Source organism: Platichthys flesus, chromosome 19 (genome assembly GCF_949316205.1).
Source record: "Platichthys flesus chromosome 19, fPlaFle2.1, whole genome shotgun sequence".
In the NCBI taxonomy this organism is placed as follows: Eukaryota; Metazoa; Chordata; class Actinopteri; order Pleuronectiformes; family Pleuronectidae; genus Platichthys; species Platichthys flesus.
The window spans coordinates 4293635-4314604 of NC_084963.1; the positions used below are offsets into that span (position 1 = coordinate 4293635).

Below are 20970 nucleotides of genomic sequence, written 5' to 3' on the forward strand. Positions count from 1 at the left end.
ATCGTTCCTTATCTGACGCTTGTTTTACAGCAGCTCTATTCCTGGCAGCCGCAAACTGTAAACTACTTATAATGTCATGACCTTTATTTAATGATAGAAGTAAAGGACCTTGAGGAACTGCCATAAATCATTAATGTGTGATAATACAGTTCACCTGTGGTTGTAGGTCAGACAATTCTGCATTAGTTCATTGTTTTTGGACAAATCTCTTGTAGCAGATAGAGTCGTACCACTGGGGTCCTTATTGGTTTGTTTTGAAAGTTTTGCTGTGTTCACCAGTAAGTCTCTAACTTGGCCTGTGCACTGTTTGTAGCTGTGTCGGTAATTTACTGATCACAATGACCCTGTCGTCTGAATGTGATCTAATAAAAACATGTACATCCAATCACAGTTAGTTTTAATCGATGGCCAGAACTAAGCTCAGCCTGATAGGTAGATAAATGGTTGCAAAGACCCTGTCACTGTTATAAGCTTGATGCAATATTCAGTTAAGTACAAAGGAGCAATGGTTGATATGTTATGTCACCTCTTTAAGCCAAACTTCAAATTGAAACTTTAAGGGAGACACTTACAAAGTTTGACTTAATAAACCTCTAAAATACACACAAATCCCCATATTTAGCTTAATTTCTGTTTCTCTGAAGTCTGGTAGCGGGTAACCATGTCTTTAATATACCTGAATCCCCCTCAGCTGATATAAGATCTTCCCATCCTGCCAACATGACATGAAGCATCATGAAAAATCTTTAAACTCTTCACTAAGACACATTTAACTTCAACTGCTCTTGTGAAGCTCAAAGTCAAAACCCTCAGAATTATAATGTAACCTGTGGAGTGATTTTTATGAAGACGACCCCTGAATTCTTCTGTAATCGTGTTTCCAGCTGCGTCTCCTTCAGTTAATATGCAACAAGCGGATTTGTCCTGTGCTGTAATTTGCAGGAAATTATTTTACGATGGCTCGTTACAGTTGCATGCTGGGTCAGATTAAAGTCCAGCTGTTATCTCTGTGAAAGGGAGAGCAGGTCAGAGTCGACTATTAAGGTGTCTCCAGGTTGAGTTGGAACCTGCAGACTCATCTTGTGGAAGAGGGACGAAGATGTCAGAGCGGGGGAGCGCAGCGCTGCTCCTGGTGCTGATCCTGCACTGGGGTAAGATCACACTCACTCCACTGTAAGAGTTTGGGTATTTATCAACACTGTTGTGAAGCAGTAACACTGCTTGTGATATATAAACTAGTGGCCTTCATGATTCTTCACGTCACGAAAGTTACAGAAAGACATGTTAAGGTCTTATCACCTTTTCCAGGAGCTTTCAAATGTCAAAAGAAACTTAAAACCGACGAGTGAAGAATCTACTTTTTTCCTTCTTGGTGCCATTTTCACTTCACCTGCTCACAGAAGTATTTTGTGGCGTCTGAGGTCACGGAGGTCATGTCCCCTTCTTCAGGGGCTTGGCAATGTGGTAGGTGAAGCAAGCATATGTCTGGGGCCTCATATTTGAGAGATGGCCCCTTCTAGAAAGAGTTGCATCAACTGTAATTTGTGAGAACCCTTTATCGGCTCTGTAAAAACCAAACGAGTCTCGGTACCACTGGCTTTAATCCAAAATCCTAGTAACTGTTAACACTTGATTATTTCGAAGAAGGAACCTTGGGCCCTTTTACCTGGGCCCCCCCTAAGTCCCTTTAAATGCTCCTGTCCAACTCTTTTCTGGTGGTTTAAACAGACTCATCTTTAATGAGCTGATACCGTAATTACAGTTATAGTTATAATTGATTATAGACTCAATATATATGTGCTTTTTTAATAACATGCAAGGCAGCACAGTATATAACCTGCTGTGAGTGTGACAAGTGAAAAAAGTCCCTCTATTAAACATGCATGCTCCTTCTCGGTGTCATGTTTGATTTCCAAACTCTGAATCAGAGACCTTTGGATGAATGGCTGGTATTCTGCTGCCGTTAACCTGCTTACGTCCTCCTGTCCTTTGAGCTTGTTGGCCTCAACCAGGTTGTAAACCTCAGACAGTAAAGAATCCTGATAAGAGAGTTCGGGGCTGAGTCCTCTGTGAGACTTTACGCAGCCTTCAAACAGAAGAAGAAGAGAGGAAAACACTTAAATAACCAGAATGTGATGTCGTAGAGCGCGTCCCTCCACCGAGGCCCAACAGACCCCTCATGGGTTCATTTGAAGAAGTAACACCGTCCACTGATGTTTCTTCTTCTCATCACACAGTTGCTGATTCTCAGGTTCAGTCATGTCAGACCCCTGAGGGGAAATGTGACTTTGTGTGTGACTGTGACGACTGCAGCGACGAGCAGAACTGTGGTCAGTACTAAAATCTTCTTCTTTAAATATGTTGCCAGTGAACACTCTCATTTAAACTGAATTATTCTGTTTATCCTATTCTCACTTTGATGTCTGATCTCAAGACATTTGTCATATTTAAAATGTAGTGAAAAAATATGTGGACTAATAATAGTTGTTCATCATTTTCAAGGCTACTCAGGGAAATTGTTTGAATGTGGATTTGAGGATGCAGCCCAGTGTGGATGGACCGACCTCTCCATCAATGAAGGGTACAGCTGGGGGAGACACCAGGGAGGAGGCAGCCTGCCGGGCAGCGGGCCGTCCTCTGACTACACCACTGGAACGGCTACAGGTGTTATTCATTTATTTTCACTCAAAGAGGGAATCGATTTCATGCTGTGTCTCAGCTTTACCACTAGAGTGAATCAGTGCACCGGCACAGTGGATCCATGAGTGAAGAATTCACTGCATATTAAAAACCATCAGCGGTTAAATTCATCATATTAGATTGTCACTCATGTCAGGAGGAGATCCTCAGGATGGTGTGTTAGTGGAAGTGTTTCATTTGGATTATGGAAACCAATAAACCCTCTTATTCCATTTGAAGACTTTAAAACACACTGCACAGTTTCTACTTTGTGAAAATATGTTTTATTGTGTATGTAGGTTGTGATATAATGTGTTTTTTATGGTGAGTCTGCATCTAGGAGAGTTTTGTTTACACTTATGTAAGATGAAGAACCAGATATTCGTATAAAACAGAGCTAAAAGAGTGGAAATACAGGTCTTATATTCATCAAGCCCACAGAAACGTGTGTTGCTGTACGTGTAAATAAGAGATGTAAATAACTTTCGCCACATCAGCTTGAAAGATACTAATATGTAGGTTTTAGTTTAAAGGAGCTGAAAAAACAACAGATATATAAACAAATTAAAAGTGCTGACATTGAATTAAATGATAACTGAATGAAGCGGGTCCCCGCTCTGACCTGTAACGTGAATAACTTGGTATATGTGATTGATGTCTCCCGTCTCACAGGCTGGTTAATGGGAGTGAGCGCTGTGAAGTCCCAGTCCCTCAGAACTGCAGTTCTAGTTTCTCCAGAGATGAGACAGTCTTCAGCAACCTGTCGTCTCCGTCTCAGATATTTCCTCTGGGACTCAGGTAAGAAACATGAATGACTGCAGGTCTTACATTTAAATAGTTCACCATAGAAAACATGGCTTGTATCGACAGCATTTTCATGTATTATTGGTACATTGTGTTCTGATATAATCTCATAAACAATGATTCTAATTGAACAGATTATTACTCTGTGGTATCTCATATCTCTTCTGTGCTGGTGCGTGTGGTTTTTGTCTTGTTCCCTGTAGGTCTCACTGGTCTGGGCTCCACACCGCTGTGGGCGTCCGTCCTTCACTCGGATTCTTCACAGGCCACAGTGTGGCGTCCTGAGGCCACCAGTGTCCGCGGCTGGAGGGAGGCGACCATCTTCTTGGGCCGTATTCCCACAAGCTTCCAAATCCGTCTTCACTCACATCGGTCTGAAGGGCAGAAAGGAGACGTGGCCATCGACCAGCTGGAGTTTCTGGACTGTGCTTTGCCAAGTGAGTCCCTGAACATATCCCATCAACAATGTATATTAAGAAATGAATCAATAGTCAGTATTTTGATGTTGGTGTGATCTGTCTTTACATCATCAGTGCCATTGCCTGGTAAAGAATGCCCAGCTGAGATGGTGAAGTGTAAGAACGAGGCCTGTGTGGAGCAGCGGCAGGTCTGTGACGGCAGCGACGACTGTGGTGACGGGAGTGATGAGCAGAGCTGTGGTGAGAGGTCACAACGTCTGAGTCCCAAAGGAGATGGACATGACTCACAATGCAAACTCAAACATGTACAAAACTAATAACACACCTCCTCAAAGGCACAACAGCTACACCGAATCCCAAAATGATCTTCTATTGTAAAAAAAAAATGGTACAAACTGCATTTTTTACATATTCTTATTTGGCTTTTTAAAATATATATTATTACAATAAACGTTTCTATACCCTCTCACCTTTTTTGTATACTCTTACCTATATAAAAGTATTTCTATTTATTGCCATTGTCTTGGTCGGTATGTGTTTTCTTGGCTGGAGCGACTGTAACAAATTTTTGTTACATATAGGTTAATAGCCTTTGGGAATGTTTTTACACAGTTAACGTGAGTTGTGTGTGTTGTGTGGTTTGTGTGTCCAGAGGGCTTCCAGCTCTGTGACTTTGAGGAAGGCCTGTGTGATTGGGACCTGAGGTCCTTGTCCCCACTGAAATGGGTGCGGACGAATCAGGAGAACATTTCCGTCTCGGATCCTCTGAGAGGACCAGGCAGGGATCACTCCAACAACAATGCATCAGGTAATATTTCCATATATATATAGAAACTGTGCTATTCTTCTTCTCAATTCTGCTATTCCTTACTATCATTATTATTATTGCAGGTTCCTTCCTATACGTCACTGTCCCCGAGGGTGGTCTCTCAAAGGACTGGGCCTCCTTTCAAAGTCGTCTCCTTGATCCCACCAATAGTTCACATCCTTGCAAGGTGAGAACTTGATTCTTTCCTCCGATCAGAGAGAGTTTTACTCCTCGATAGCAACAAATACACCTCAAATATAAATGCTCAATGATTTTTAACAGTTTGAACGTCTTTGTTTTAAGCTGAATTCAAATCTATTTTGACAAGTTTCTGCCGTCTGCCTCCTGTAGATGGTGATGTACACGCACCAGTTTGGGCCGAGGTCTGGCGGTCTGACGGTGCTGGTCGCTGAGACAAAGATCTACCCTGTGTGGGAGCGAGGCGGCGCCCTGGGTGATGTCTGGGTGAAGGCAGAGGTGGAGATTGTCACCAGCTCCCCTTTCCAGGTGAGTCCCTCTCCTCGGGTTGTAGCTATAATCACGATGCTGATTTTAGCCCCAATAAAGGGGAATAACAGGAAAATCATTGGAGATGGTAACATATTGTAATATATTCATTGTTTATAAAACAAATATAATCTGTGAATTTACATCTATGAAGCTAAGAAGGGAATTTTCTCTCCTTACAGATTTTAATAATGGCAGCAATCAGAGACTTTGCATATGGAGGTATCGCTGTCGACAGCATCACGTTGTCCCCTGAGTGCCGCAGATCATCTGGTAAACCTTGGTCTTAAAGAACATATATTCCTAATGAGCAAAGAATCAACCCTCTGCAGGATGATAACACACTGCCTCACTTTCTCTCCCCGAACAGGAAACTTCTCCATCCCAAAATTCCCAGATTCTCCTGGAAACCCGTGTGCTGAACCCGACAAGATTTGTGATTTTAACTCGGACTGTCCGGGAGCGGAGGATGAGGCCAAATGTGGTGAGTTTCAGTTTTATCCTCCATTAAACTCAGTTATCAACAATCTGCAACGGTACAAGGGATTAAAAGTATTAACTGTTTGCTAAAGCAGAAATAAAGCATCTTATGTGACATCAGCTGCTATCAGAGAATGACAAAAAGTTGAGTATTTGAACCAAGACCAGTAAATACGGTGTTTGCTCCCCCCCGGGATCAACACCTATTGCTTTGTGTTGTCGTGTGATTTGTTTGTTTCGTGTGTGACGTCTCATGACTGAATGAATTCTGTCTGCAGGGGATTTCTCCTCCGCTGGGGGCAGCTCAGGCTGGACTGACTCCAGCATCGGGAGTCAGGGTTGGGTGCTACATCAGAATTCCACATCCAAAGGTGCAGCTTCATTACATCAGTCTCCTCAGTCACTCATTTCATTTCAAGTGTTTCATCAAATGTCTAATTTTGTCGTCATGTTTCTTAGAGGAGTACCTGTATGTGGCCCAGGCCTCAGGCCAGCAGCTGACTGAGGCCCAGACTCGGACCCCCCTGCTGGGACCCTCAGGCCCAGCCTGCTCCCTCAGCTTTGATTTTGCATTAACTGGAAATCCAGCTCACATCGGTACGCCTGTTTTTTACCACGTCTTCTTGCTTCTTCCATTTCCCTCCTAACACACGACTCTGATCCTTCTGATAACGTCTCTCTGCTGCAGGTGTGCTGTCTGTTAGGGTGATTGACAGCTTGCTGGGCTCGCAGCCTGAAATGTGGGAGTTCGCTGGGAAGACAGGAGCAGGGGAGGGGGCGTGGCAGAATGCCAGCGTGACAGTTGGAGCCAGGAAACATCGCTTCCAGGTCAGGATAGTCCCAATTCAAAAATCTACTTATCAAAACTATGCACCAACACAAAACTCTTTTTTTTGTATTAATGATAAGATTCAGGGGATTGTCATTTGTTTTACAATTAAAAGTAAAAAATATGAGCCACAAAATTCAATTGCGTGTTTTTTTCCCCAATCAGCAGCGACTTTGTAATCCTGTTTTCGTGCTAAAGATCCATCCAACGCTCTTTAAGTAGTTTTCTAACTAGATGTAGGAAAGCAAGACGGCAAACAAAGGAAATATGTCTCCCCCCTTGTTTCTGTCATACTATGGGTTGATCCTTCAAAGTAAAATAACAGACTAACCCAGATACATTTAGTTCTTTTTAACAGATTAAAAGTAAATTTACAAAATAAAACCCTGGCCACGACTATGTTATGCTTGCTTCCTCCTGCTACAGCCACATTTTAACAGTTTTTTTACCAGATTTCTTTTCACTGTGTATTCCATTGCATTCATTGCATTGTGTGTTTAGTCTTTGTATTTTCACGCTTTAGTCCTTTGTCTTGTTTTTTCTCGTCCAGCTGGCGTTTGAGGCTCGTGCTGTGAAACTGTGTCCGTGCTCCAAGATTAAAGTGACAAACGTTCGCTTCGTCGACTGTCACGCTGCTTATTTCCCATCGTCTCCAACCGGTGATTCTCATAATCACACTACTGCACAATCCATATGTTATCTACAAATCTCTGATGGATTCTTCTTTCCATTTGTTTCTGTCCAGCACTGTCATGTAACTTTGAAGAAGGACTGTGTGGATGGTATCAGGACAACAGTGACAACTTTGACTGGACGGTGCACAGCGGGATGGACCACACCATCGGGATCGGTGAGATACATACAAAAATTAATTGAATAGATTAATTCAAAACTGTGTATGCATATTTAAAATGTCTTTTCCTGATCCTTTAAATCTCCCTCCCTGTGTCTCTGATGATGTCCAGGTAAAAGCCTCGTCGTGGACATGTGGAATCCTTCTCTGCGCGGTTTGTTCGGACGCTTGGTTTCCTTTACACAGACGCCCGGTCAAACAGAATACTGCCTGTCCTTCTACTACAAACTATACGGACCCAACACAGGTGAGGGTGTGACTGTTATCGATAATAAAACAATCCTCATCTTTGACCCTGTCAATAATGTAACAGGATGAAATATGTAAAGTTTAATACAAAAGCAACAGGAACATATTTGTATTTGTGCTTTTCATCTCAAACTGATTGAGAATGTTTTGCCCCCCCCACTGATCCATCCAGGTGGTCTTAATGTGAAGCTGCTGGATGACCACGGGTATGAAACCATCCTCTGGACCCGCAGCGGAGCTCATGGCAACATGTGGCACGAAGGACAATGTCCGGTACCGCACCAACTCACAAGCTTCCGGGTATGGACCAAATTCACACTGCAATTATTCATCAGTGTCTCAAACATCACAAAATGTGCACTTTACAAAAGGGAAAGATAAAGACAGCTTGTTCCATTTAATTTCACCGCTGTACAACCTTTCTTCTTCCCGCAGCTGATGTTCGAAGCCGTTCGCTCCGGCTTTGACGGGCAGCTGGCCATCGACGACGTGGCGTTTGTGGCCCGACCGTGCTCCGTGCCCAGGATGTGTTCCTTCGAAGGCCAGCGCTGCGGCTACAGCAGCTCGGGTCAAGTTCAGTGGCTCCACCGCAGCGGAAGCAGCGCCTCAACGGGCGGGCCCAAGACTGACCACACCCTGGAGACCGACCTCGGTGAGAAAAGATGGGATCCAACCACTCTGAGGCTTTAAATGTGTGAGCAGGAAGGTGATTAAAGTCAAACTGTGCTTCTCAGGCTTCTACATGATGGTGAACACCAGAGCCGGGATTCTTCCCTCGGGCGGCACGGCGGTCCTCACCTCCCCCGTTCGTCAAGGAGCCACCAGGACTGAGTGTGTGCACTTCTGGTACCACATGGGGGGAGCGTATCCTGGTGAGGCCCCTTCACAGACACACACACACACCCACAAAACACACAAGACCGAACAACACCATTTGACTACGTGAACTTGGCAGGTTCTCTGACGGTGTACATGAAGCCGGTGAAGGGAGAGAGGGTGGAGATCTTCTCCAACAGCCTGGATCAAGGTGACGTGTGGCGCCATGGCATCGGCAACATCTCCAGCACCCTGGTGGACTGGCAGGTACGAGGGGGGAGTGAGGAGGGAGGATTGAGGAGTGAGGAGTGAGGAGGGAGGAGGGGGGAGGGGGGAGTGTCGAGGGAGGGGGGGAGCGATGAGGGATGAGTGAGGAGTGAAGATGGAGGAGGTAGGAGTGAAGAGTGAGGAGGGAGGAGGTACGGAAATGTGAATAATTGGAAATTTGAGTAATATGTTGATTGAATAAAGTTATCAACAATTTATTTTAACTTCTTTAACATTTTATTTTAACCTTGTTTATTTTAAAACGTTTTGAAAACTAACTGTTTGTTATTTTAGTTTGTGTGTAGTTAAAAACTAACAGTGTGGTGATCTTTTGTTCTGCAGCTGGAGTTCGAGGTGATCGGAGCTGGAGGCAGAGACACTCACGTTGCAGTGGACGACATCTTCATTTCAGCTCACCCGTGTGACAATCAAGGTTTGTGTGAACGTGACTCATCACAATTATGGGCCAGAACTCAACCGGCTTTTCAGAGTAATGTGCAGGTTCACCAAGAGAATCTGGTGTGATTTCAGACCAGCAACAAAGAGAAAACCTTCCAGCCACAAACTTAAAGCTCTGCATGTTTATACACAGTCTATGCTTCACATGTTGGATACTGTGACCCCATTCGAATTAAAAGAATACACAATGCAAAGTATCACAACATGATTCAAAGACGTTAAACAACAATTAAAGCATCCTAATTTCAAAATAATCAGTGCACCGTTGTGTCTTATTTTTGGTGTGTTCAATATGTCAGGCTCTAAGTGCAGTATGGAGAGAGGGATGTGCAGCTGGAGCAACACGCACAACGTTAAAGTAGACAAACTGGACTGGGAGCTGACGAGTCCTGAGACGGAGAAGCACTACTCCACCCCGACTGAAGATCACACTCTGGGCACAGAGAGAGGTGAAGCTGAGAAACAAACTTCTGTGTCCCGGTCTGTGTTATTTAATCCAATAACATGTAGTAAACATGCACTGAAGTGTAAAATGGACCCTGTCTTCTTTCTGCCAGGTCACTTCCTGTTCTTTCCAAGCAGCAATCGGACGGCAGCCAATGAAAATGCTCAGCTGCTGAGCCCTCACCTGCCTCCGACCAAGGGCACCTGCCTAAAATTCTGGGTTTTCAAACCTTTCTCATGTAAAGATCAAAGTTCTACCATCCCACCATTACTGGTTGGGACAGTACAGTTATCAATAAGCCTTCAAGTTGTTGTGTGGATGTGCGTGATTTACTCTAATTGTGTTGTTTTGCAGCGGACAACCAGCTGAGGGTGTCGAGGATGTCTGAGGGTCTTCTGAATGAGCTGCTGGTGGTGAACGAAGTGGGAGGCCCGTGGAAACGCTTCGACATCGACATCACGTCTACTGAGGAATACCAGGTCCGACTCGCACACCCAACACACTGCATCATGTGAAGAAAGTGTCTATAACACGTTTATAACACGCGACAGACAGCATCACGTGTGGAAAATGATAAATTCATTCCTGTTTCTGTTGTTGACAGATTGTGTTTGAAGGAATCAAAGGCACTCTAGGCTTCATCGCTCTGGATGACATTGAATACACCATCGGGATCAACTGTGCTAAAACAATCACAGACACGTGTAAGTGCCCCCCCCCCCCCCCCCCCCCCCCCCAAAAAAAAAAAGAAAGTCAAATAGCAGACATTTTTAACTGGCCCAACATGCAAAACCAGATTCCCTGCCTTTCAACTGAGTTTATAACCATCATTTAAACATGTTCCCAGTGTCCCCCCCCCCCGCTGTCTAGTAGAACCAGTAACTGATAGTTGTCCACCCCCCCCCCCCCCCCCCCCCCCTGCAGCCTCACAGAAACGAGACAACGCCGGAGGGATCGCAGCGTCCGTCATCGTGGTCCTGCTAATGATCGGCACTCTGATCGCTCTGCTGGTTTACTGCCTGCGCACTCGCCAGAAGTTTGAGGCTGCGGCCGGTCGATTCTCATCCTCCTCAGGCAGGGCTGGTTTCGGAAATGACACATATGAACCAGACCTCACTGTGAGTTCACTCAAGAAATTACTCAAGAATAAAACAAAGGCTGTCCATCTTGAAAGCGTTTGGTTGTGAAACTCTCAGTCCACCGTTGAGGCACACAGGGAATATCAGGGTAGATAAGAGGAAGATTAACTCTGAACATTGACAAGAAGAAAGAAAAAGAATATCCTGAATTATCTATTTATTTCACATGAATGAACTTATGACCCGGATCATCCTGTGTTTATTTTAGCAAGACCGTGTGATAGTGGCACCTATTCAAAACCATCCAATGGCTGCTGGGTTCAATAACGTCACTGTGAGTATATTACACACTCTACTTGTCATGAATAATGATTGACTGTTACCGGTGACATCCTGTTGTGTTTCTGCAGTTCTCTGCGGATGACAGAGAGATGGAGGTGGCGTAAGGAAGGTGCGGCGGTCGTCCTGCCACCCAGAGGTGGCTTCGTGAAAATGAGGGGATATCACAGCAGAAGAACTGCTTGTGTCGCCCTTACATAACAAACACACACGCACACACACACACACACACACACTCACACACACACACACACACACAAACACTCACACACTCGAGGCTCGCAGCTCTCTGCTTGTCGACGGACAGATTGAGCGCAGGACTCCAGATGTGTTGTGAATGGAAATTTGTTTTAAATTTCTTTAAAATCGAGATAGGGCGTAACCCACGATGGCAGATATGACGTGTGCGGAGGTTCCCAGGGAGCCAGGTTAAATGCAACATGTCTGAATCATGTTGGTCTGGTTTCTGAAGCGTTTAGCAGGTTGAGCTCTTCTCTCGTGGCTGAAGTGACGTGTCAGTCAATTCACTGCAGAATTTCTACTCAGCCTGTGAAACCAGTTGTATCGTGATTTCTGTGGCTCTGGAGATTCTCTGTAAAAAGAAACTAGCTGAGAAATCTCAGCTTTACAAGAGAGATCCTGAACATCCGGTAGAGCGTTAAAACAGTTTGAGTTTACACGGCAGCGAGAATCTAATGAAAGACTTGATCAAGTTGTGTTATGGGAGGAGACCTTGTCTTGCACTTTCATAGAAGGACAAAGCTAAATGAGTGATGTGTCCCTTTGCAGAGGAAGGAGACAGAAGAGATGGACGATAAAGAGACAGTTAAAAACTAGTAGAAAGTTTAAAAAAGTTAAGAGAGGAAGAAGACTGTTGTACGGTTGCGCTTACTTTGCTGTGAAACATGAGATAATTGATCAGTAATGATGAATAAATTAAAGTTGAGCACTGAAACACTGATGTCAGTATATTTATTTGGGTCCCATCAATAAAATGCGTTGTGATCATCATTATTCACTTTTTTCTTGGTATTTCTATGGATGTTTTAAAATAACATTTCTACTGTTGTTTTGCTAGAACTTAAAGCAGAAATTATTAGGCAACAAAAAGAGACAAAAAACTTTAACTATTACTAACACAATATTTAGTTGAATCTTCTCCACTTTAAAGATTTAGTCACTAATGAGGCAGAACAGTACAGCATCTATATCCTATATTCTATGCACCATCTATATTTTAAAGCATATCATGTATAAATCAGTTAATTGTTGATGATTCAAATAATCTATATAATTTTCTTATTCATTTTCACTGGATGGATGTGCTAATAATAATAACAACATTAAAGGAGGTCCTGCATGCTCTTAATGTGAAGCTCCCTGCTTGGCTCTGATTGGCTCAATTCTCGTTTCGGATCAGCTGATGACGACATCCTCCCCCTAGCAACGGTTGCGTCTCTACGGCAACATCATCTGATGTCCCCTCTCCTCTGTTGCCACCGTGGCTCTCATCTGTTGAGACGGAGAGAAATGTTTGCGGAGGATGCTGCGGTGTCGCGGGTGGAGTGAGCGAGGACCACCACCACCGCAGCAGCAGCAGCAGCAGCAGCAGCAGTCGGTGACTTGCAATGCCTGAAAGTTTGAGTGGAAACAGGGTCACTCCTCCTCTTCCTCCTCCTCCTCTTCCTCAGCATTAAGGAGCCTCTGTCATCTGCACCGTTTTGTTTTCCTGAATGGATCCTGCCGTGCTCATCTTCCTCTTGTACGTGATGATCGCACACGAGCTGGTCTGTGGCTGGATGCAGCACCGGAGGCAGGGCTGCAACCCCCGGAGACAGGCTGCAGGACCTCTGCTGTGCTCAAGGTGTGCGTGTGCATGTGTGTATCTAAGTGTGTGTGTGTGTGTGTGTGTGTGTGTGTCTGATGGGCTGGGGTATAGGTATTATTAGCAATGTGGAGACCTTAAACAGTCCACACACTACAGGGACATTTCCCCCTTATGTGGACATGAATAATTTGATGTTGAGGTGAAGACATTTTTAAAGGTTAGAGCTAAGGTGTTTTAAAGGTTCAGGGTGTAGAATTTAGTGACACCTAGTGGTGATGTTGTATGTTGCAGCTGAATACCTCTCACCTCACCCTCCCCCTCCAAACATGAAAGAGAACCCGTGGTAGCCTTCAGTTTTCATAAAAACTCAAAAGGACCTTACTTTGTCCCCTCAGGGCTAATGTAAAAAAACATGGCTGCCTCTGTTATTGAGGACCTGCTCCTGATCTAAATATAAAGTATTTAAATATAAAGGGCCCTTTCTCGGGTAAAGAAATCACACTAGTGAAAACACCTAAAACTTGCACACTTAACCTTTAAGGTTCTTATGGGGACTTGTCTTTGAGTCTTAAATCAATAAAGAAAGACATTTTTGAAGGTTTGAGTTAAGGTGTCTTCCACTTTCTGAGTCAGCCTCAGCAAATTAGCCTCTGGGGGCAACAGTTGATATTTTGGGGCTTCTGGTATAGACAATGGATATTCAGGACAAAACTCAGTCTTCCAATGGTCGTACACTGTTTACATTCCAACTTGTTTCATTTAACCTAGGAGTTGAACGTTTCTTTACACACATGATTATTCAGTCTTTGCTTTGCTTTGCTTTTTTTAAATCACCTGTGTTTCTCCTCAGTTCCCAGGTGTGTCATGGAGCCCGGAGGGCGAGCAGCCAGTCGGTCCGGACTGACAGCGGCAGCAGAGACACGAGGAAGAGCGGCCGCATTGTGAGGAAAGCCTAACGAAGAGAGATGCCAGAAATATGAGAATGATTGTCGAAAACCTGTGTGTGTGAACTTTTGTGACTCACTGATCCAGTTCATCTCGCCTTTCAAGTTTATGGCACATTTGGTAATTGAGCAATTACTGTTGATATCTGTGTAACATCATCCATTTGACGTTTTCACCATATGAACTTTTTGGCCAAAAATGCAGCATTTTTACTTTGACAAATGTTCTATTGCTGAATTCCCTTTGTTTTTGTTTGAGGTAACTGACGACTAAATGTGAATTGTCATGAGCATCTTGGATTATTATTTGTCTGTGATTCACCATTAAACGACTGTGTCCAGTGTAAAGTCAGGGATTGTTCTTCCTTTTGTTCTTCGTCTCTGATGTAAAATAAACTATCAAATAAAGAGGCAATTAAAAAAATATGATCTTATTTGTTCAATCAATCAAATCAGGCTTTAACGAGGTGTAAGGAACGCTGTCATCGTCTCTCTGTCCCGGAGCCAGAATCACATTTTAAAACAAGTTTTTGTTTTGAGTTTGCTTAACTTGGTATGAAAGTCACAAATTGCTCAGAGTAACCACAAGAAATGATTGCAACAAAAGATGTTGAATGGGGAAAACAACCACTGTAACAAGTCAGGTTTGTAATATCAATCAGGGTAATAAGAGAAAAACTAAATGGTTATTAATCCCTATAAATGGCTGGAACCAGTTTTCCTTTCTGAAACTGTCAAAGCGACCTGCAGTAATGACTGTAAAAGCCGGCTGCAGGATTCATTCTGCAGAACCTGAAATGTTTTGTTTCCTGTGGTTGATCTCAACTGAACAGCTGTTATGCCACTGTCTGTATCTGTTGTCTGGGCGTTGGGAACAATGTTGCGTGTCTTGTGAACTATACTTTACTGAGATGACCAGCAGTGGAATCCTGCACTGCAGGGACAAACAAAACCACATGCACTGAAAGTATGTTGTGCATCGAGTCTGTTTTGTTATGATATATTAAGATGTCTTGATAGGGAAACTTCCTCCAAGCATTAACAGAGTGAAGTTATGAACTGCTGCTGTCCGCTTGATCGGTGAAACACACCCATATCAAAATCTAATTTATTCCCTTGTGAAAACTTTGATTAACTGGTGGGACTGCATTAAAGGTAATAAGAGAAATCCATGCTTCCATCATCTTCTTCTCCTGTGTGGGTAACAGGGGGAGCCGGAGCCAATCCCAGCGGACAATGGGCGGAAGGTGGGGAACACCCTGGACGGATCACCAGCATATCATCAATCCAATCAATCAAATTGCTTAACCCATATTCACAAATTCAAATTTGTCTCATAGGTTTTAACATGGTGCAACATCCTCTGCCTGTATCACAACGCAACAAACAACCCACGACTCACAAATTCACACCTAGAGTCAAGTTAAAGTCTCTAATCCACCTGACTCCAATCTGCATGTCATCGCAAGCTGGGATTCAAACCAGGAACCTTTTTGCTCTGATGCTAGAGAAGAAATAATGATCCTTAAATAAGCCTCAAAAGAGTCTAAAAACACTTCCTGTTTAACACAAACATGTTAATCACTTCTTGATAACCTGTTATTCTTTAGGACACTTTGTAATTTGGCTGCTTCGAGGCCCTGAGGCCCTGGAGCGAACTCTGTGTCTCTAGCTGGCTCCGCACATCACACACTTCTAAACACACCATCACACCGTCCCATGTGAACTGTCGTGTTTCTGTAGGAGCTGTTGAATTTCCGCCCTCCTGGCTGATCTCAGAACGACTGACCCGACGGAAACTCCTCTCTAATTGTGTTTAAGAAGCTGCGAGACTCTCGGCTCAGCAAACGGCAGACGCTCTCAGCAGATGGCTTCTCTGGCACAGGTGGGCGCTCATTAGCATTTCTCGTGGGAGTTTTACTGTTGCCTCAGTGCAGACAATTCATTGACTCATTGTTTTTTATTATGAACGTGGCGAACAGGTTACAAATAATATTAGAGATTTAAGCGTTTTATATGTGCTTATAATATACACAGCGTGGATGATTACAATAATAATAATAGTAATAATTACTGTAATACATGTACGGTACCTTCATAGACACCTAAGGAGATCTTTTATCGTAAAGAAATAAATAATTCAATTTCAAAGCCATAAAATTAGATTAGGAGACATAAACAATTTTCAAATCCTTTTTGTCAGATTTTTGAAACATCATCACAGTTGCTCTTACTCAGCATGAACGATCAGATTTGATAATAATCAATTTATTTATACAGCAGCTTTTTAAAAAGTAAAGTTTACAAAGTGCTAGGACGGACAAAGCAGAAGCAGGACACACAGGGGTTAACTTCAAAAAAGTCTTCACACTTATGACAATTAACGACTAAGAGCACTAACAAGACAGCGTCAAATGCAAAGAAACATAAGCATTAAAACGTAATCAAATATAAAAAGCAACATCAAATAAAGTCAGATCTGTCAAACTTGTTGTCATGAAGTGATTTACAAAAACTAGAGTGACTCGATCTGTATTAATTTAATCTGATGACATGTCTTTATGTAATGGAAACAAATGAAGCGGAGGAGGAGACCTGCCTTTAAAGGTGCAGCTGTTCTAGTGTCTTAATACGTGAGAGGACACGTGGCTCTGTGACATCAGCACAGTAATTTACTCTCCAGTTAAATACCACAAACTGGTTCAGGCACAACACACACGAAGCTGCCTGGTAGATACTAACACCTGAAGTCACCTGCGACGCAGTAAGTCAGAATATATCATGTTATGAATATATTATATATTTTATTTTTTGGATTTATTTGTTTAAAAAAACTGTACAATCTTAATATGTAAAAAAAAAATGTTTCTTGTATTTTGACATTTTAAAATGTAAGTTGTTTATTTAATTAGAAGACATTCATATCCTGCCAGAAAAAAAACTCAGCAAAGACTTGTATTTTGTGTGTATGTATTTATATATAGCATTTAAATCCATTAAATGTTTTTATTTAGCATTAATAAGCCAGAAATCAATTCTTATTACAGTCACTGTAGGAATAATGCTACAGATTTGCATCAGTAGTAAAAGAGAACAACATGAACAGTTTCTCACATTCATTCAGTTTGCTTCTCGGGAATTTTCTCTGTGAACACTCTCATAAATCCAGCTGAGATTAACTAAATATGTAAATAAGTGAAATTCAGAATAAACCTTAATAAGCTGTGGACATTGTGTGAAGGAGAGAAGAATTATTTTCATATTCTTATGAAAACCTTGCACTTCCACGCATGGTATGTGAACTGAGGCAGATTGTGTGAGGAGGAAGAGGAAGTTAAGCACTTGAAGGAAAGGCCCAAGAACAGAAGAGATGAAACATAAACAACAGACTCTTAACGTATGTATTGTTTTCTCTGTCTGAAGGAGAACATGGCATCGTTGTCACTCAGCTCTAGCCTCAACAAGAGCCTGCGTCAGCAGTACCTGAACCTGCCGCAGGACGGGAAGTGCCAGGTCACCTACATCTGGATTGACGGCAGAGGAGAAGACGTTCGTGCCAAGACTCGAACCCTGGACACTGAGCCGAAAGGCCTTGAGGGTAAGTGGCCTACTTACTTTGTGATTTAATCAACAGGCCCTCTTCAATGAAAGATCTTTAACCTGACATGGAATAGTTAAAAAGGTAAAACCATTGAATTGGATCTCCTAGTCTGCTCTTCCATTTAGTTTATGAGTAATTATTAAGTGAGCTCAGATATAAATCTTAGGGACAGGGAGTACCACAGCACGCCTTCATTATACACAGCACATATGAGTACATCCAGTTGAAATAACAGGTTTAGCTGGAGAACAAACATTTGCTACAGCTGTAATTCTTTGTTCAAACACAGAGGGACGTGCCACTCGCTGATATAAAGTTTCAAAATCATTATGTCACTCAAACTCGTCAACACACTGACAATAGTCAAAAGGGAGGATGGAAAATAAATGGTGAGGTGAGATGGCGGGTGCAACAAACCAAGCAAAGGAGGGGGGCTGCTGCTGGCAGGCCAGACAGGAGAGAGCGTTTGACTGCCTAATGAGCAGGTATGAGAAGATGACATTCCCAAAATGAGGTGTGGTCGGACACATTGTTGTCAGTGCATGGCTATGATCAGGACGTGGAAAGAAATTTGACCGACGGAAACTCTCTGAAGTCAGTTGTTCACTGTTGTTTTAAGGTCACGATGTCAAAACAGAATGTTGAAAAACCAGGTCTGAACTTACGTGAGATGCTCCTTTGTTCTAATATTCTGGGTTTTATCGTCTATCCAGAAATCCCTGAATGGAACTTCGATGGCTCGAGCACGTACCAATCCGAAGGCTCCAACAGCGACATGTACCTCAGGCCCGTCTGCATGTTCCGGGACCCGTTCAACCTCGACCCCAACAAACTGGTGCTCTGTGAAGTCTTCAAATACAACCGCTTACCTGCAGGTAGACTTTCTTTTTTTAACAGCACGATTTACTGGTTCTTGCTCAGTTCTCTCAGGACAAACAGGCTCTCATGGTTTTTGCCTTTGCTTTCTAGAAACTAACTATCGGAACAGCTGCGCAAAAGTGATGCAGAAGGTCAAGAAGCACTGCATCTGGTTTGGAATGGAGCAGGAGTACACGCTGCTGGGAGTAGACGGACATCCCTTCAGTTGGCCCGCACAGGGATACCCACTACCCCAGGGTGAGTGACCTCCTCTGTGGAACATGGGTATTATAAACTGCAATAATCTCTGGTCATTGATCAAGCTAATCAGCGGCAGAGCCTCCAGAACAATATGGTTTAACCACATTTATAACTACTTTATCACTTTCCACCTTGTTCCCCACATTAAGGCCCTTACTACTGTGGCGTGGGAGCAAACAACGCGTATGGACGAGACATTGTGGAGTGTCACTACAAGGCCTGCCTCTACGCAGGGGTCAACATCTACGGAACCAATGCTGAAGTGATGCCATCTCAGGTAAGTGTCAGCGTTATTCTAATACACAGGAGAACGGTCATATTGCCATGATTATCCTCCAGTGCTTTACACTCCCCCTCCAATATTCCCTTATTGACCATGTTCCATCTTCTGACTTCAGTGGGAGTTCCAGGTGGGCCCCTGTGAGGGCATTGCGATGGGCGACCACCTGTGGGTCGCACGCTACCTGCTGCACCGCGTGTGTGAAGACTTTGGGGTTGTGGCCACGCTCGACCCCAAACCAATGAAGGGACCCTGGAACGGCGCCGGGTGCCACACGAACGTCAGCACCAAAGAGATGAGGGAAGAAGGGGGACTGGAGTGAGTGAAACCTCCAAACTTGCTCTGAAGAGTAAAATGATTCCAAATGATTCTAAATGAGATCTTATGTTACTTGACTTCTGCTGGATGTGTAAATAGGAGAGATGGGACGTGTTAAAGTTTCAGCATTGTTTTCCAAAACCTGTCTCTACTGCCCCCTAGTGTTGAGATATGTCAGGTTTTCATTCACAGGACAAATGTGGCAGGATGCAGCCTCCATATCGCAGCAGGTTTATATATTTGAAAACTACATTGGCACTCAGTAGGCCCCACAGTGTATGAAACCACATTCAAGTTCACTCAATCCAGATTATTATTTGAATCGAATTTTATAAATATCAGTCACCTCAATGCTGAATCCGTCCCTTGATCCGTCTTGGCACCAAATTGAATCGGTTCTTCATGGGCTCAAGTCCCAACGTGCCACGAAGTTTCAGAATTTTTTGCATAATCCTGCAAACATTCAAACTATTTGTCCACACATTCATCCTTTCTGTTTCGGTGCTGACAGGTACATCGAGAAGGCCATCGCCAATTTAGAAAAGAGGCACAAGGAGCACATCGCCGTGTACGACCCTCGTGGAGGCAAGGACAACATGAGACGTCTCACGGGTCTCCACGAAACCTCCAACATCGAACACTTCTCTGCCGGGGTGGCCAACCGCGGTGCCAGCATCCGCATCCCTCGCCAGGTGGGCCAAGAGAAGAAAGGCTACTTCGAGGACCGCCGCCCTGCATCCAACTGCGACCCGTACGTCGTGACCAAGGCCATCACGTGCACCTGCCTGCTGGATTCAGACGAGCAGGCCAGTGGGAGTGAGGTGGAGATAAATGTGAGTTCACCTGAGATGGAGTCTTGAAAAGCTTGTGAAAAAATGTAAATGAAGACATGCACACTTAGTGGTCAGTGTATTTATTGAAGTATAGACGTGAATGTGAACATCTCCAGTACAGTAACTGAACTTAGAATAGAGGAAATGAATGATGTGCCCTGCAGCTTTATCGATGGATGTGTTGTGGTTAATCTGTATCTGTCTCTGCTCTTTCTGGCTTTCTTTGCAACCGGTAATATGTCAACAAGCTTCAAACTTTAAATTAACCAATAAATAAATATAAGCCCAATATTGTCAATATTGTTTTCTACGTTTAAGTGTTTATGTTTTTCAAGTGTGTGACAGTGTTTTCTTAGAGTCTGTTTTATCTTATTATTTATATTGTTTGGCCTTTATTGTCACATTACAAAGTGAACCCTGAATATAGGTTACACAACATATACAGAATATATTAATGTTGAGAAAGTTATATTACATCTAGTTGTTTATCACATCTATAGATAATTCTCGTTTATGATTCTTAAATATGTTGGATCTTTTAACCAGGTTCTCACAATGTCTATTCCTTGACATGAATCTGAATTAAAATAAATGGGCTCTTCCTTGAATCATGTCCATCATGTCCCGTCCGTCCACCAGGTTTTGTGATAATCCATCCTGCTGTTAATCTCTAATTCTGCAAACTAACAAACAAGCCCAGATGAAAACACAACTTAACTCCTGGGTTTAATTGAGAGTTTAATTGAGAGTGTTGGGACACTCAAGTTACAGAAGTGACTGACATCTGTAAGTTGTCCATCAGGTGGAGCCACACATTCAGTTCTCATCTCACTACATCAGTCAAACATGTGCAGTTCTCCCCGTCAGACCTGACAGGAGGTCAGAGCAACAACAAAGATGGAGCAGAAAACACATGAATGAGTCCGTGACATCATTACACTCTCATGGCTCGGGTTCACCGCAGCCTGACGCTCGGCCTTCTGGACATATGGCCTCCGCATCCTTATCCTCTTA

General features: G+C 43.3%; 2 protein-coding genes across 2 annotated transcripts; both read left to right on the forward strand.

The window, feature by feature from the left end:
* The first annotated feature begins 1056 nt into the window (after nt 1-1056).
* mamdc4 (MAM domain containing 4) lies at nt 1057-11997 on the forward strand. Its single transcript, XM_062412294.1, has 29 exons — nt 1057-1151; nt 2238-2330; nt 2503-2664; nt 3352-3477; nt 3687-3920; nt 4017-4142; nt 4555-4710; nt 4794-4897; nt 5062-5217; nt 5400-5490; nt 5588-5701; nt 5976-6068; nt 6157-6294; nt 6386-6525; nt 7077-7185; nt 7272-7376; nt 7492-7626; nt 7801-7928; nt 8064-8280; nt 8363-8500; nt 8584-8711; nt 9054-9144; nt 9470-9619; nt 9728-9853; nt 9970-10094; nt 10220-10319; nt 10540-10733; nt 10963-11028; nt 11105-11997. Exons 1-29 carry the CDS (start codon nt 1100-1102, stop codon nt 11138-11140), a joined length of 3633 nt encoding a protein of 1210 aa, XP_062268278.1. The 5' UTR covers nt 1057-1099; the 3' UTR covers nt 11141-11997.
* A 4521-nt stretch (nt 11998-16518) lies between these two features.
* Nucleotides 16519-20261, forward strand: LOC133974995 (glutamine synthetase-like). Its single transcript, XM_062412835.1, has 7 exons — nt 16519-16569; nt 17229-17403; nt 18120-18281; nt 18376-18522; nt 18675-18802; nt 18924-19123; nt 19635-20261. Exons 2-7 carry the CDS (start codon nt 17235-17237, stop codon nt 19981-19983), a joined length of 1155 nt encoding a protein of 384 aa, XP_062268819.1. The 5' UTR covers nt 16519-16569; nt 17229-17234; the 3' UTR covers nt 19984-20261.
* The last annotated feature ends 709 nt before the right edge of the window (nt 20262-20970 follow it).